Raw genomic sequence first — 16,624 nt, forward strand, 5'->3', positions numbered from 1 at the left:
TTAAAGTGCAATGCATTTATGTACTTAGGGGGCATTTTGGTTTTTCATCTGAGTGACTTTTCTTCCCAGCATTGCTGCCAAGCAACTGGGAATATTCAGATAATTGATGTTCAAGGAAACAACAAAAAACAGTATAAAGTGTCTCAGTAAAACCTAGGAACAGGCTTACAGTTTATCACTAGCCAAATTAATACCACTAGTCTGGACTTACCTCCCTTGCCCTCTGCGACTTTGTAGTGGTAAAAGGCCTCAAAGCCAGGCTTTTAATGGGATTAAGAAAGTCCAAAAAATCCTGTGATAAATTATGCAACATCACTGAGAAGTGGTGGTATTAGTGGTGCATGCATCCTGAGGGTACTTTTTACTTAGAATGCAGTTTCACGTGGCAAATGTTAGGCTGCACAGTGCAGCTTTCTGCCTGTGTACCTTTTCTAGAAAATATTTTGTTTCCATCTTTTTAGACTGCTTGGACCATTTTAAGCCATTTTGTTTGCTGCTGCCAGAAAAAGAAGTTCACATCAGTGTTTTTAAAAACCTCCCTGTCTTGGTTTTAATCTTTTCCGTGCTTGCATCTGCAATCTCACTCACACAGGCAGTATAACACCCACAGTTGAGCTGAATGGTCTGGCCATGAAGAGAGGGGAGCCGGCTATCTACAGGCCTTTGGATCCCAAGCCGATGCCCAACTACAGAGCCAATTATAACTTCAGAGGGATGTTTAACCAAAGGTGAGCTCCCAAAAATGAATGATTTGATTGGCTCAGCTGTTATTCATTTTAGTTTCAAAGCTACTTGCTGATTGGTTTATTGTTCAACCTTTAAGGGTGGGGGAAAATTATTCATGACAAGATGAGCTTCTTTTTTTTAAAGTAAAGTCTTTTATACTCACCTTTCGACCTGGAACCCCAACCAAAGTTAGATTTAGGTTTTCTTTGTTTTACCATCACTGCTGCATTGTTTGTAACAACAGCACATGCTTGCTGATTCTAATGCAACAGCACATGCTTTATCCAACCACCAAGATTAGCATTTCTCTTTGTTGTGGGTGTCGATAATCTGCGATAATATACAAAGGAAGAGAGGGTCTTTGACATTCATCTGACTTGGTGTGGACATGGTCTTGATAAATTTTAGATGATGTTTCTTTGATCCCAACTGGCTTAAATGTGTGTCAGGCATGGCTCTCCGCTCCATATGTTTTCTAAACTGATGAACGTGGTGCCCTCATGGGTTCCCTGTGCACTCTGTCTCTGTCAACTTTCTTTCGTTGTTTTTTCTGTGCTGGAGCCACCCGACCATTTCCTAAACTCTGTAAAAGTGCCACAGAGGTGCAATTAATGATCTCCTCTCCCCCAGGAGAGAAATGCTATGTAGGTCTGTGAATTTGCTGAGCTAATCCAGGTATACCCTGTTACTCCCAGTTAGGAAAACAATGGGAAATCTGTTTTCTGTTTTGGACAGTGCACAAATAGTTTGTTTGGCTTTTAGTTTTATCCCACAAGCGTATCTTCACAATTTTACTCAACTGTCAGCTTAGGATAAACATTACATTTAGTTATATTAATTAGTCTCCTAAATGCTATATTATTTTAAATACTGACATAGTTTGTGATTAAAACTTAACAGAAGTTGAGTTATGCGGCTCCAAAAAGTGCACTGTTCCTAATAAAGTTAGTATTCATCTAGGATTGTTTGACATACTTGGTGTTATTTTCAGGACACATTATAATCCCCTCAAGGTGGCAGTGTTTCCTCATGTAAAGTCCCATAACACTTCTTTCAAGGTGCCTAGTGAAGGCCTTAGATCCCATTTTGTAACCTGCAAGTTAGGAATGTGGTGAATTTATGAAAGCTTTTCTGTGTGTATGGGTTCAGTGTTGTAATCATAAGGATTTTAAATTAACATCTTCAATATTAAAGCACTAAGCAAAGTGAAATGTCATGAAGAAGAGATTTTTTTCCATCTATATTTTTGTTCATTAATGTTATTAGGTGCAGCATTCTGCCATCAGTTCTGCTGAGCGCAGTTTATTTTTTAAAAGATGTCAGTCAATCAGTTGCACTGTTGGGTAACAGAGTGTAGTCAGGAGACAGTCTAGCATCTGGCTTACATCTTCTACTATTTGATCCATGCAGGAGCAAACAGGGGTGAAAGATAAATGGGGTAGAGGAGAAAATCTGTTTTCCAGCATCTGTCTGTCAATGTCATATGTCACAGTGTGGAGACAGGCAGTATCTATTCCTCATGGCCTGTTTTGTTTTCTTATGGCACTGTGTAAAGGAAGCAGAAAGGGGGTTGGAGGACGTGTGTGTCTCAAACAGAAGTGACATAAGAAAGACATTTATTATTCCAAGGTCATTATGTTTCCATGAGGTCTCTTTCTTTCAGTGTAGTCAAGCCCCGATTAATGATAGTAAGACCTTCTGAATATGAATTCTCTTACTTAGATGACTAACTATGTGGCAGAGTGACAGGCCATATCCACAATCGGTCACCTTAATGATGGTGCAGGGAAACGAAGGTTTCCTCATGCCCATGCCCTTACCTATTATGATGAATAAGAGTGATCCAAAGTCATGTTGATGGAAAATCTGACCATTAAAAGGGCAGTCTGGCTATGATCTATCAGCGCGCTAATCACCGCCCAGACCAGTATTGATTCATTCAGAAAGTGCCCTGATGAGAAAATACAGCGATAATATGAAATGTACATTTATCAGAGTCTTAATGAATCTTATTTATGGCGAAGGACTTATGCATAATTCTTTCCCATCCAAGTCCATCTTTAAATCAGTGATTCATCTCTGCTATCATCCAGACGTGACCACACCATTGAACAACAGTGATCAGCTCTCTCAGTCAGTTACTGAGCTGCTATGAAACATGTGTGGAAATTTAGCCTGAGTGATTATGAAAAAAAATGATCACAGAATCGGAAAATATTTGTGTTATCATGAAATCTGGTTACATCAACCGTTTTCACGGACAACCCCTGTGTTATCATTGGAACACCTGATTCCAATGAGTCATACTGCGCTCCTCCAGTTTATCCACGACGCTCCCAGCTTTCCTCCTGCTGCTCTGATCTCAGGGGGGCGGGGCGCCTGCATCCTGCATTCTGTCAGAGTTGGAATTTGGATAGGACTTTCCCTGTTAGAGCAAAGCTTAGCGGCCTGAAGCCGCCTACCTCCTCCCAGTCCTCATTTGGTTATGACACCAACATCATGTCTGTTGGAAGAACAGTGGGCTGAAATACTGGGGGTGCTTTGCACTGTGACATTTCCTCCTGTGATGATGTTCAGATACTACGCTGGCCATTACTGCTTTCTCTGTAGGAAACTGAGAGGAAGAGTGACTCACCTTTACTGCTGAAAATTCAGTGCCTGTTTTATATTATATTGGCCAGTCTGCTGTATGTAGGAAAATAAGTAAAGACCCAATTTGCTTTGGTTTGTAAAGCATTTTTAGATCAACTGTGAGAAACATTACTGTTTATTAAATCTCTACTTGTATTGAGAAACCCACAGATAAGTTTTAGTGGCCTCTAGCTCATTGGATGGATGTAGTGGTTCGATGTCATTGCTCCTACTGACCTTGGTTCCAGTCACAGCAGGCACTTGTTTTCAGTGGAATAACTTTGATAAATCCACTACATTTTATCCATTTTGCAGTTAGTGAGCATTGAACATAGAGCATTTAGCAGATAAAAGGGGGCTTGAATAATACTGAGCCTACACTGAGGGTTAAATGGGATGTCTCGTGTGTTTGGTTTCAGGGTTGAGTACATGGGTGCACATCAGCAATAATTACAGGGAATGCTTTTACACATAAAGGCCTGCTTTGAATATATTGGTGGACTTATGATAAAAATAATTTGAAATAGTGTTATACAATACATAAAATTACATGAAATCAGGAAGGGCAGAATATTTATATTCACTATTAATGCCACTGGGTTATTTGTACCAGTGTCCCCCTTTGAATAGTCCCGCAGAGAGTTCACTTATAGCTCAAATACCCCAACTAAACTAATGAACTATTTATCAGGGCAAAACAAAAAAAGAAAAAAAAAACAATTAAGTGAAAATTCTTTACATTCATAAATCATCCAAATAATTTTTATGGTATAATAAAATCCATTTTCATTTTTAATAGGCTGCTTGCTGCTGTGCTTTGTTAGTCACTTTGATGATTAGAGAGGTTACATCTGCATGTTGTTTTTGAAACGCCTCCCTGTACACAATGATGCCACTGCTAAGATGATATGCGTGGGAGCATAAACAAAAAAGACGAACTCACGGTGAATTAAAAACTCATCCTCAGGATGGTTGCTATAAAAAGATGGTTTATTCTGTGATGCTTTGTATGACGCTAACCTCTTTCGGGTAAAAAGAGTACATCTTCGAGTGTTATTTACTGTTCTTGTTCTTTATGCTGTAAGAACAGTAAGAATGCTGTTGTTCTCACTGTTCTTGATCAGTTGTACCTCCATGTCCACAATTTATTATAAGTAGACTACAGTACTTGAACATATTTAAAATGTATGCAAAACTTTAGCTTTGGAGGTGCTCATATGGATCCTGCTGCTGTATGATGCTTAAAGGTATGTAATTAACACAGAAGAAAGACTCCTACAAACAACTGGAGGGAACAAATTTAACTTTAGGTCCTGTGAAAAATTACATTCAGGGTTTACAAATATATCAGGTATAATTTTATATTTTTTGGTCTATACACAGGCCTCAATAAATGCTGCATATTCCTCAATTGTTGAATGTCACATCATGTAAAGGGTTAATCGCCTTACATTTGTGCTCCAGACTTGGTCTGTAGCTGTATGGAAATGTCAGTGTAAAATCACTTTCACGTAAGAACTATAAGAAGAGACAGTTGCAATGGAAGGATATTTGAGTACCCTTCCCATGCCTTCAGGAAAACGGTATAACATCAAACAGCAATGACAGCAGCACAGACACAAAGGGCACACACAGACACACAGGTGTACTTTGTCATCTACATTTCTAATTGGGACAACCTGTCCCATTGAAAAGGCAAATCTGCCCATGAGCGCTTTTTTATATTCAACATTTCATGTCATCTCCTCTACTGTGGAGGTATTAGATATCCTCCGAGGTTCCCTTTGCACACACAGTCATCTTTTTTTCACTCACTTTCTCCCACTCAGGTTTATTTTTCTGTAGTGCTCTCTGGCCAATTGGGCTTTGTAGTCTCAAACGGCCTAATCGGGACACTGTGTGCTCTTTTGTCCAGTAAGGCATTACAGATACAGTTTTCTTGCCCATCCAAACCCCCCAAGGTAAACTTCAGAGGAGTTACTCCTATTGCATTATTCCTTAAAAATTTTCCACATATTCGTGTGTGTCTCTAAATCATAAATTACATAAGTAGATAAATTAACATTGGCGGAAATCCAGTCTAAAGGATAACATGTCTTAATTGCACAAATGGGTGTAAACTCATAAAGCAGTGTTTTATTGAAGAGACTGGGGGTGGAGGAGTGAAATACAGATCCAACATAAACAAATGCTTGGAATGATTTGTGCTCAGCAGACTCACTGACAAAGAAGTCTGGGCTCTCCTTTCATCTCCTCTCTTCTGAGTGGATTTTCTTGTTTGTGTATCCCTGTATGTCCTCCTCTCCTCCTTTTCTTCCTTGATGCATTGAATTTAAAAATGGAACTGAGGCCATGATGTACAAAGTAGGCTAAATCAGTGGAATCACCTTTCATAATGCTGCCTTTTAGGATGTTTGTCAGGGGGAGTCAGAGGACTAAATAGGCATTTTTACAAAGAACATTTTTGCATTTTTCGCAAAAATAACACTTGAATCTCTTCTCAAGAAATTGTGCACTTTGCTGCAGCGCTCAAAGCGATTAGCCTTACCTCCTTAGTTGCTGTGCAATATCAGTACTTTGCAGTAAACATCTGTCAAGAGGAATGGTTGACGTTCCTGGCTGTTTGCTGAGTAATTTGGATCGCTCTTTATTTAGGGCATTAGACACCAGAACCACATAACACGCATCATAACATCTGCACCCATTGTTGGCATGGTTCATCACGGGTTAATGCACATCAGCTCATAGGGACACATTACTGTCCTACTTTCTGGTGCTGCAGAGTATTAACAGCAGCAATTTCATTATGTTCACCCATTATGTCTGTAAATTGGAGTGCACCTAGTGTAGTCTCCAGAAAAACTCCTGTAGTTTTTTGTGATCTCATTTAGACTGTTAGATTATTTCTTAAACATTGCCACCAGGATACGGATTGGCAAATTGCACTTAAAGGTGTTATACCTGTAAGAAGTGTTTCAACTGTTTTGTAGATAGACATTTCCAGTTTAGTTTATAGTTCAGGGCTACACCCAGATGTTCTAACCTCAGTCGTTGTAGGCGGATAGGTTCCTGTTTCTGGGAAAACAGATTCAAAAGTTTTTTAAACCACATTTTGAACGAGGTCCACATCACAATCATCATTCTGCTGCAGTTGGATCCATCACTGGAAGATGTGACGAAGATTACAGAAATATCACAAATCTATTACAAATTTATCCTTGGTTTACTTTGAATTGAATAAAGCCAGCAGCAGACACACGGTTGAAATATGCATCTCCTCCTTTTTAGGAACTGTCATCTTGCATCATTATAATTTTCTTCAGAGCGTGCAAAGTCAAAACAGAGTTTGTTTTTTAAATGATTCTGCATTTCTTCTTTGGTGGTCCTACAAGTGGAATCATATCATCCAGTCTTTATTTTACATCCTGTACAGTAAGTAATTGACACTGTGTTTCTTTCTCAGCATAAGCAAACCACAGTTCAGCCAAAAAAAGGGGAAAAAACACTTTTAAGCACACATCAGCAGGATATTTGCTTGTTTAAACAGCTTTGTTCTCATCTGGTTGAAAGACTCAAAGAGCAGTAAGCAATAAAGAGAAATAAATAGTATTGCCTAGAACATTGCCTTTGTCGATAAATTAACTAGTTAGCCTGCTGCTAAATCACTAAATTTGCTATTTTTTATTTCTTTATTAGTTGTATAGTATGCAAATATTCATACATACTGTCTCCTATCTGATGCCTGGAGCACTCAATTAGAGTGCTTCATTAATTTTTAGATGCATTAAATGGCAAAAATTGTGCTGCATATTGCTTTAGAGATGTTGGTATAAAAATACAAAGTAAAAACTGTGACAGGCATAATGGCTGACACAGAAACCACATCGTAATAATCTGGCCATAAGAAATTCGTAGTATTTATTTTCAGAAAATGGCATGAGATTTTAACAAAGCAATTAGTTTTTCCCTTTTAATGACAATGAACATAAAACAGCAGGTCTCAAAGTAATATTCTTAATGAGGACAGAAGGCTCTGATTTTATGCTGATCCTCAGCCAGCCATTCCTCTCAGTCAGCCAAGACTTAACAATTGGCACTAAAAGGGCACAGGGGCTAAGAACTGTTTCTTGCTATGTCACATAAATGCACAAGTGGTATAATTGGTTTGCGCACACTGGCACAGTCTTCTGTGCTTAAGAAGTCAGAATTATTCACGCGATGCCTGTTTTCAGTCAGATTATTAACGAATAGACTATTTTCCAGTGGTTGCTTTTATTACTAACCTAATGAAATCAAGCCTTGTTTTTTGTTTTACTCTAGCACATTAATATTTTTCCCTGGAGTATGCTACCTGTCAGTTTCGCTACTATAAATGATACTATCATGTATGGAAACAGTACTTAATGCACCACTGCAGCTCAGCAATAGAGCGGGCAGGACCTACACACAGCTGTGATGGGAGTACAAGGAGGGCACCAAGACAGCACGCTGATTACAGAGCATGCACAAAAAGAGCTTTAATCTCTTGTAGAAAATGAAAACCACAACAGTAAAAACAATGAACACTGTCATTTTTGACAATTTAATTAAAATAAGTCATGAAAGCTTTGGTTTATGCACAGCGCCTGTTCGTTATTCCAGATTAATATCTTCTGTCCTTAAAGTCGGTGATTTGAGTTGTCCATAAGAGACACCAGCTGTCTGCAGTACAAAGACACAGCCATGCATTACACTGGAGGAATATGAGGGAGGAAATAGATTGCTCCCATGGTGAGCTTTAATGAAAATCTACAGAATGTAAGGTTTAGTTATATTAAATCTCTGATTTAATGCAACGGAGAGACAAACCAGTCGATGAATCTTGAACAAAAATCTATGGGAAAATTTTATGTCACTGAATGTGGCAGTTCTTGTGACATATTCCACCCCTTCCCCCCAAAAGCCAGTCATCTGCAGAACCTAGAAGCACTAGCCAATCATCTTGGCGTCGTGAAGCACTCTACATGCACAGTAGAAGTTCAACCTATGGGGCAAAAAAGCTTTTTGAACCTTATTGTGATGGAAAGTCACCAAGACTATTAATTGTTTCTTAGCAGAGTTTACTGGTGACTCTACATGGACAGCTTTTTCTCTCCCAGTTATAATGAAAACTGCCGTTATGGCTCCGTCAAGGGCTAAGAGTGGCAAGACTAGCTTTTAAGGGATGCTAAATGAACTATAAAATGAGAGCTTCAGTCTTAGGTCGACACTTTATTTTACTAAAGTTCTCTCACTGGACACCTGAGTGATTTGACACGTTGTTGTATGTTTGATGTTTTTATATTGAAATGCCACGAGATTCTAAATTCTATAACACTAAAGGCTTGACAGCAAATCTGTTTATCTCTGTCACAGTTGCCTAATGGAACCACTCACTGAGTAGCACTTATTGTGACTTTTGTGAAACTGACACAGATCCTACACACTCTCTCTCTCTCCCATTATTCCTTTCTGTTTCTGTTTGTGCTTTCAAAAACCTCCCTTTGTCTATATAGTATTAAAAACAAAATCTAAAGCCAGACATTGTTTTAAGCTACATTTTCAAGCCCCTTAACCAAAAGCTTATTTTTCATTTGTATAGATTTAGATGGGTTATAAATTGGTGTTAGGGAATAAACAAATGCTTTCCATTGACACTTTCAAAGCTCTGGGTGGTCTTTGGCTGTCACTGTTTTTGTCTAATGATCAACATAACAGAGAGCATTTATGCATACTGGACACTTTAGTGGGTACGCCTTGCTAGGTCTATGTTGGACCTCCTTTTCCCTTCAGAACAGTCTTAATTCTTCATGGCTTCAACAAGGTACTGGAAACAGTCCCCATTTTGCTCCATGTTGATATGATAGCGTCACACAAGCACTATTTTACCACATTACCTAGAAGTGCTCTATTTGATTGAGAGGCCAAAATGTTCCAAGAAAATATCCCACTCTACACCACCAGCAGCAACCTGAACCATAAATACAAGGTAGGATGGATCCATGCTTTTATTTTGTTTACGCCAAATTCTAACCCTACCATCTGAATGTTGTGGCAGAAATCAAGACTCGTCAGACCAGGCATCGTTTTTCCAGTCTTTGTCCTGCTGTGCTCTTCTGCTGCTGTAGCCCATCTACATCAAGCTTCAACCTGTTGTGTCTTTTGAGATGCTCTTCTGCATACTTTGGTTGTAACAAAGGGTTTTTTGAGTTACTGTTGCCCGTCTTCTGTGGTCAGAGCCTCAGTTGTGTGCCTGATATAACCATATTAATAATAGCCGCTCTTAGTGACATCAGAAAGAGCCAAAAGTATCAAAACTTGTAGAAACTTTGGCTTCTATATGTTGATCCATTGATCAACATCCATCCATCGCATCCATCGGTATAACAGTATATATGGGAGAAAAAATAACCCTGAATTACCCAGCGGTTTTAGATGCATTGCAGATCCCCCTTAAAGAACTTGAATATATAATAAAAACGTCTGTAGTGTTTCATACAAGTTATTAACAAAAGAAGACATTGGCCATGGACATATTTGAGTTAAGCACCCATAATCTTTGTTTTTGAGTTTCATGTACAGGGGGCTCCAGAAATCATGCTTAATGAGCAATTAGAGCCAAAAAAATGCTTTCATTTGGAACCACTCCTCGAACATCACACTGGATCAGCTTCTCCCATGTGGATTAGTGGTTTGTAACCTCAGACAGGGTCCAAAGAAATCTTAATACACAACCTAACACCATGACACTAGATGTTTTGAAAACTGTGTTTACTTGACAACATGGGCTATTTTCTCACACCGCTTTGTATTTTGCATGTGCAATCGCGTGAGGCTGAAGGGAAGGAGAGCAATCAATGATGGACACAGGGAATGAAGTATGGAAGTTGGGAGGGAGAGAAAACAAGTAAAGGTCTGGCAGGAGTTTGGAAGAAAATGCAGCTGGTGGAAGAATGAGTCTGTCCAAGTTTTTGTATTTTTTTCCCCCCAGATCTCTGTCACCCTTTTGCTTCCAGTGCAGTCCCATCCCCCTTCAAAAGCTTAGTGTGTGTGTAAATGTGGTTCCATACATACCGCTATTCATGTTTGTATGTGTGGTTAGCAGATCTTGGTATTAAAGCTCAGTGACCCTGGAAGACAAGTAGGCCAGTACCCTCCCTCATTCATGCTCTGTCATTTATCTGTGTCTGATTGGCCCACTTTTTTCTCATTGCAGCATTTTGTTGTAGCAGACTTGTTACCTTTTCATCCCATGTATAAGAGGAACACATAAACGATGCTTTACTTACTTTAAAGCTTTTGGTAGATGGGCTAAATGGAATGGGTCTCAGTATTTTTCCTTTGTTAAAACAGAGCTTTTTTGATTTTCCTTATTTTCTGTCATGACTCTTATAATCATTAATGCTCAAGTTATAAAAATAACAACATCAATGAACGTGCAAGTAATCTTTGATCTTAAAAATGCTCTAATGTTGAGTTTCAGGAAGTTTTTTCGAACCCTTTCTCCCAGTGATGTCAGTGAGAGTAGAGAGGGCCCATTATGGTCGCCACATTGGTTGTTTTGTGAGCCAACTGTGACATCACCACAGCCCTGCCACCATTTATACAGCCACCGAGGGCGCTCCAGACTTGCCGCTGTGAGCACAGAGGCCCCACCCACCTCCCGTTGAAACCTTCTGTTTGAGAGGGGCATCCAGTCAGATGAAAGCTGGCTAATAAGGAAGGTGAAGGATATAAAAGAGCTGGTTTCAAATAGTGGATGAAGCGAGTGTCTTTGTAAAGATCCACTTTGAGTTAAATAAGGTTTATTTTGAACTGTGAGTGAAGCAAAGCTACATTACTAGAGTCTAAGAATTATTCTGGAAATGAGCGTAATAGATTTCTTTCAAATCTGTAAAGCCCATCTTTGCTCTCACAATAGCTTTAACTCATCATGTCAGAGATTCCACAAGTTGTTGTAAATATTCTTTCTGGTGAATACTGACTTGACAGCGTCACTTCCTTTCTTCGGAGTCGTCAGCTGCATTTTCATGCTGTAAATCTTTTTTGTCTGCCATGTCCCAAAGGGCTTCTTTTGGATTCAGATTCTGGACTAAACTCATTGCCTTGTGAAATTTATGACACCGGTGTGAGGAAAACAGTTTTCCTTTCAAGCTGTAGTACAATTTAATATTAAAAGTAGTAATTTCAAGATGGTAAAGAAGTGAGAAGGTGATGCAACTTCTATTTAAACGCAAAACCATGATGATTGGTATTAAGGGGCTCATAATTTGCCACATAAATATTTCACTCACCATTAATCACCACTTCCACCATCTTGTATTAATCTTATATTAATGTTTTGTTCTGCACTGTTTCCACTGAAAGTTATGAAGTGTACTTCCTATAAGAGGGCTGGGGGCATGGGGCGCACCAAATTAGGCTTTGTTAGTCAAACATGTTTGAAGAGAGTACGGGTCATCTTGTCTTAGCCGTCGCTCAACAGCTGATTTAGAGCTTTTATAGTAAAAAGACTTTTGTTAGAGAAAAAATACTCTAATGTGAAATGTGACCTATGACACCATACTGATACTGGCTAAAAATACTTTATCCCATGCAATACATGTTTTTTTAACCATAGTGTAGTGGTTAACACATTCAGTTAACACACAAAGGACTTGTGTCTCCTCCCTGCTTCAAGACGGGCCTAAATATTTATGCCAAATCACTAATATAGATCCAACTACTGTTGCGACCCCTTAGAAATAAGAGACCAGCCAAAGGAAGCTTTTTTAAAAGCATATTTTAAAGAACATGTGTGTTATATTTAAGACGCACAATCAAATGAACCCAGCAGCATAGATCTATGCCCAACTGTAAAAATGTTTTCAGAGCAACAGCTCAACACAGAATCAAATCTGCAAAAAAAACCAACAAATTCATCTTTCCACTGTAAATGCGTTCATTTATATGCAACATGCACTTTTATATAACAAACGATATTGTTGCGCTATATTTTCAAATAACTGAAGAACAGTTGAATGACATCATGATAGTGGAGTGTTTCTGAGGTCATGCTTACCTTTTTGTTTTTTCTCTTTCTGCCATCTCTATAAGTCCTTGAGCCATCTTGAATTACATTATTGATAATATTGATTTTTATTTATTTATTTATTTTTACTGACTGTGCAGAATTTATTTGATTAATTTGGATGATGGGTCTCGTATATTTAATGATGCCTAACTTGAAAAATGAAGGCAAGGAAAACTAGCTTTAAGTGTGATACATTTTTATTAAATTTCCTGTGGTAAAGGCTCTCTGACAGTGGTATTTTTCTCTGTGTGAGTGTGTGAACATATCGTTAGTGTAAGAATTTACAGATTTACAGGCAATGAAAACAAGTCTGTTACTGTGAATATAAATATACTGAGAAATAATAAAAATGTCAAGGTAGAGGCTGAGAAATCAGCTCATTTAGGAACATATATAACATATAACGATTTAGAGAGGAAATACTTTTCATGCAACTGAAAATGGTTTCCAGCTCAAATGTCACACTGTCATTTTTAGTGATAATTAATACGCCAAATGTCCAATTTCCCAGCAGGCCTGTGTGTGGCCTTGGAAGGAAAAAAACTAGAACCTTTGAGTGTATCTGTCTCTTTGTATGTTCAGACATAAGTCTTTGAATGATTAAGATGAAAAAGTAATATCACATGGCCAACATCAAAGAGAGCCGCAGGGAAGGTTGTGCCTTCAAAGTCAAATTCATTACTCACTGCTGAACATTGATGAGTTATCATTTGATTGAGCTGCAGCATTTGGGGTTTTTTTCCCCTTGAGTCATAACTAGATACGCACATGCACTCATCTGCGTCATCAGCCGACACAATTTTTGTTTTTTTAATAGTTTTTCTCTTCCTTTTGAGAATTTTCCAAACATTCCCTCAGATGTTCTGGTTCAATTTGCTCTCTGTAGCAGGAATAACAACAAAAATAATGATTGATAACACAGACCATGCTGGTTTAGCTGAGGTGTTTCTCTTTCGAGCACTAATGTGATTTTCCTGCCGTGTGTGTGTAATTTTTTCGGAGTGTATATGTGCTCGCCTGTGTTCTTGGCTTACTTGCTTGTGTGTAAGCCACTACTTTCCCACGTTGTGGAGTCGAGTCTCCCACAGGCATCCCTCCACGTCCCCCTCTCTCTCTTCTCCCTTTCTTTTCTTTCCCTTTCTTCTTCTCTCCTTCTCTCCTTCAGTCTCACTCCTCTCTCTCTTTCTTACCCCTCTTTCTGTTCTTCTCTGCACCTGTATTCAGTGCTTCAGCCCCAGCTGCTCCCGTCTCAGCTCTGCGCTTTTGGCTGGAGCCCATGTTGCACTTGGCATGTCCTCTGAGACCCTGGGGCCACACTTGACGTGTGAGGGCCAGACAGGCCCCCGCCCAGGGAAGGCCCCTGTGGCCAGAAGTTGAGAGCAGACGAATGAGAGGAGGCCTGTGGGCTGGAGAAAGACCTGCTGGAATTCTGGGAGTAATATGCTGACTCATTCTTAGGCCTGCTGAGCAAGACATTAAGAAAATTCAAGACAAAAAAGGGAAAAAAGGGAGGAGAATTTAAAAAAGAAGCAATGTGTAACTGTAACAGATATGTTATCTTTAATCATTTTGAAAAGAAATTCATGGGGAAAAGCTGTAATGCCAAGTGAGTCATGTTGTTACACAAAGAGGTTCATGATTGTGACATTTGTCAACAAACTCCAGGAACCTGTAACAGAAGTCTAACTTGTGAGTGTATAAAATGTTTTTAAACCCTAATCTGTGGCACAATCAGCCAAATATTTATACATTTTATCAAGTTTCATTGGTGAGTCGTGAAGTGTTGAAGTCAAAGTTATGCCTCTCCCACTCATTTCTTGTTAACTTGAACTAATCTCTCGGAAATGTTACCAAGATGGTTGCCAAATGGCTCGAATTTCTTCTAGGAGACCTTTGTGATGCTGTAAGTAATGAACGAATGTTTTTATTGAACACTGTAAAACAATTATCAGTGTTAATCTTAATGAAGTCTTCAAGTTAGATTTTATTGTTGGTTCTTAATTACATAGGCACTTGATGCAGTTTCCATCAGTTATGGTAAAATTGGAATTTCCAAAGTAATAACATCTTGGAACAAGGCAGGAGTCGATGAAGAATTTAAAAGTAAGAGCATGTTTGTCACTACGTCAAACACTTGGCCACAACTGTCCACAGTGAATTGTTTTTGACTAAGAAGGTACTTACGGTTACTCCCATGTTTCCCCAAGAGATCACCAACGTGGATGGATCCTAATATTTAATTTGGCACAGGTTTTGACGCCAGTTGCTCTTCCTCACCAAACCCAACCATTTATTCGAGCTACTGGCACTAGCACAGTAACTTTTTAAAAAATGTGTCTCCTCCCTATCTTAAACTGGGGAACTTTTGCAAGTAAGGTGAATTTTTAATGATGACACGGTGGAGCCACTGTAATTTTTGAGATTAAATCCCTGAAAAATATCTAATCCCCAAAAGGAACTGAAATAAAAATGAACTGAACTGAACTGAGGCCATGATCCCCATATTGTGAACCCCAACTCATATTGTGTATATGGTAAATTTCAGTATGTTGTTAGCATTGTGATGTTATCATTAGCTTAGTGCTCCACTGTTGGAAGCTGCTAGCATGGCAGCTCTTTGTGTTGTTGTACTGTACGACACTAGATAATAAATTAATGATAACATAAGGCCTTGATACCTTTTCATTTAATAACGTGCATGTGTGCAGTTTGTTGAGACAGAAACTGCAAAAGTTTCCATTGCACGCTGATTTTCCTGTCCAGCATCATCAAGCTTCTTGGGTTTCCCCAAATTCCCACACACACCCAATCAGTTATTTGGACTATGACACCAAGTGGGATGTTGCTCTATAGAAATGTGAACACAGAAAAAAGGAAAGCTGTATATCTCTAAAGGCAGTTTCAGTTTTCTACAACCAGTCGTTGTACAAGACAAAGATGTCACTGTATTTACTTAGTATAGATATAAAAGGTTACGAAAAAATTAAATACAGTTTGGGAACCAGACTCGAGTCAAGACCCATTTCCATAAATCTTAACTGCTCCTATCCATTTGTGTCGACCACATATGGTGTCTGTATGTCCTCATGAGTATAAGTGTAAATTGGCAGAGAAGAAAGTGAACAGCGCGGCGGATATTAAAAAAAAACGTCTCTCTTCTCTTATTAGTTTTCCCACTATTTCTCTTTCCTTGTCCTCAGTCCAGCAGACGTTCTCAGCCCTTCTCCTACTGACCCGGGAGGGGGGTATCACACACGCAGACCTCTAAATCTGCTCAGTGACAGCTCAGTCCCACTCTGTCAGGACCCAAAGAAAGAGAGAATAATCTATGTTTGGGGCAAGAAGAAAGAAGAGAGGATATATGTCCCTGCGCTTTGTTTTGCATGCCTGAGCTGAGATTCAATAGCACTGCATTTTTCAAGTGGTTGGCCAACAGGCTATTGTGTAGTAATTGACCCTGATGAAGTAGTGGGCCTTTAATTTGGAAATGGTGTAAACGGTGAGAATTGATAACTTGGCTCATTATGTTAGAGCCAGTTCTTTCCCTAGCATCTGTTTTTAAAGCGGATGTAAACCTTCGCTTAAGGTTAAGGCGACATATTGATCGTTTAATGTCCTTTAATGTGCACTCCTGATCTGCCATATTTTGCACTACTAGTTTCGTGATACATCTTCTCTTCTTGCTAATGTTTTTTTGTGGGTTTTTTTTTTAAATTCCAGGTACCATTATCCTGTTCCTAAGATCTTCTATGTGCAGCTGTCTGTAGGGAGTCATGAGTTTATTGGTGAGGGACGCACTCGCCAAGCAGCCAGACACAACGCTGCCATGAAGGCCCTGCAAGCCCTCCGCAATGAACCCATCCCTGAGCGGCCACCACAGGTAAACACGCGGAAACACATAAAAACAGAAAGGTTACAATAACATTGCATATTTCCCAATGTTTAACCTGCACTTACTAAGTTCTACTGACTTCTGACTGAGTCTTATTGACTTACGGACAATTTTGGACAACCAAACTTGTGAATGTGATAACTTGAGAACAAGTTGATGGAAGATTTTTAATTCATTCCATAGATGCATCTACTGAAAGTCTCAGACAAGTTCCACTCTCAGTGACCTCGACCTCAAGGTCATAGGTCAGAGGTCATGTTTTCAGAAAATCTTCTGAATGTGAT

At 39.1% G+C, this 16,624-nt stretch overlaps 1 protein-coding gene across 2 annotated transcripts in view; it reads left to right on the forward strand.

Moving 5' to 3' along the window:
* The window catches only part of stau2 (staufen double-stranded RNA binding protein 2), a 103,613-nt gene that overhangs the window by 5,745 nt on the left and 81,244 nt on the right, over positions 1-16,624 (forward strand). For both annotated transcript variants that reach the window (XM_026179457.1, XM_026179456.1), the window contains 2 exons: positions 593-728; positions 16,169-16,328. In XM_026179457.1, coding sequence (XP_026035242.1) covers positions 593-728; positions 16,169-16,328 — 296 coding nt within the window. The remainder of the gene's footprint in view (positions 1-592; positions 729-16,168; positions 16,329-16,624) is intronic.

The sequence above is a fragment of the Astatotilapia calliptera genome, chromosome 9, assembly GCF_900246225.1.
Source record: "Astatotilapia calliptera chromosome 9, fAstCal1.2, whole genome shotgun sequence".
In the NCBI taxonomy this organism is placed as follows: domain Eukaryota; kingdom Metazoa; phylum Chordata; class Actinopteri; order Cichliformes; family Cichlidae; genus Astatotilapia; species Astatotilapia calliptera.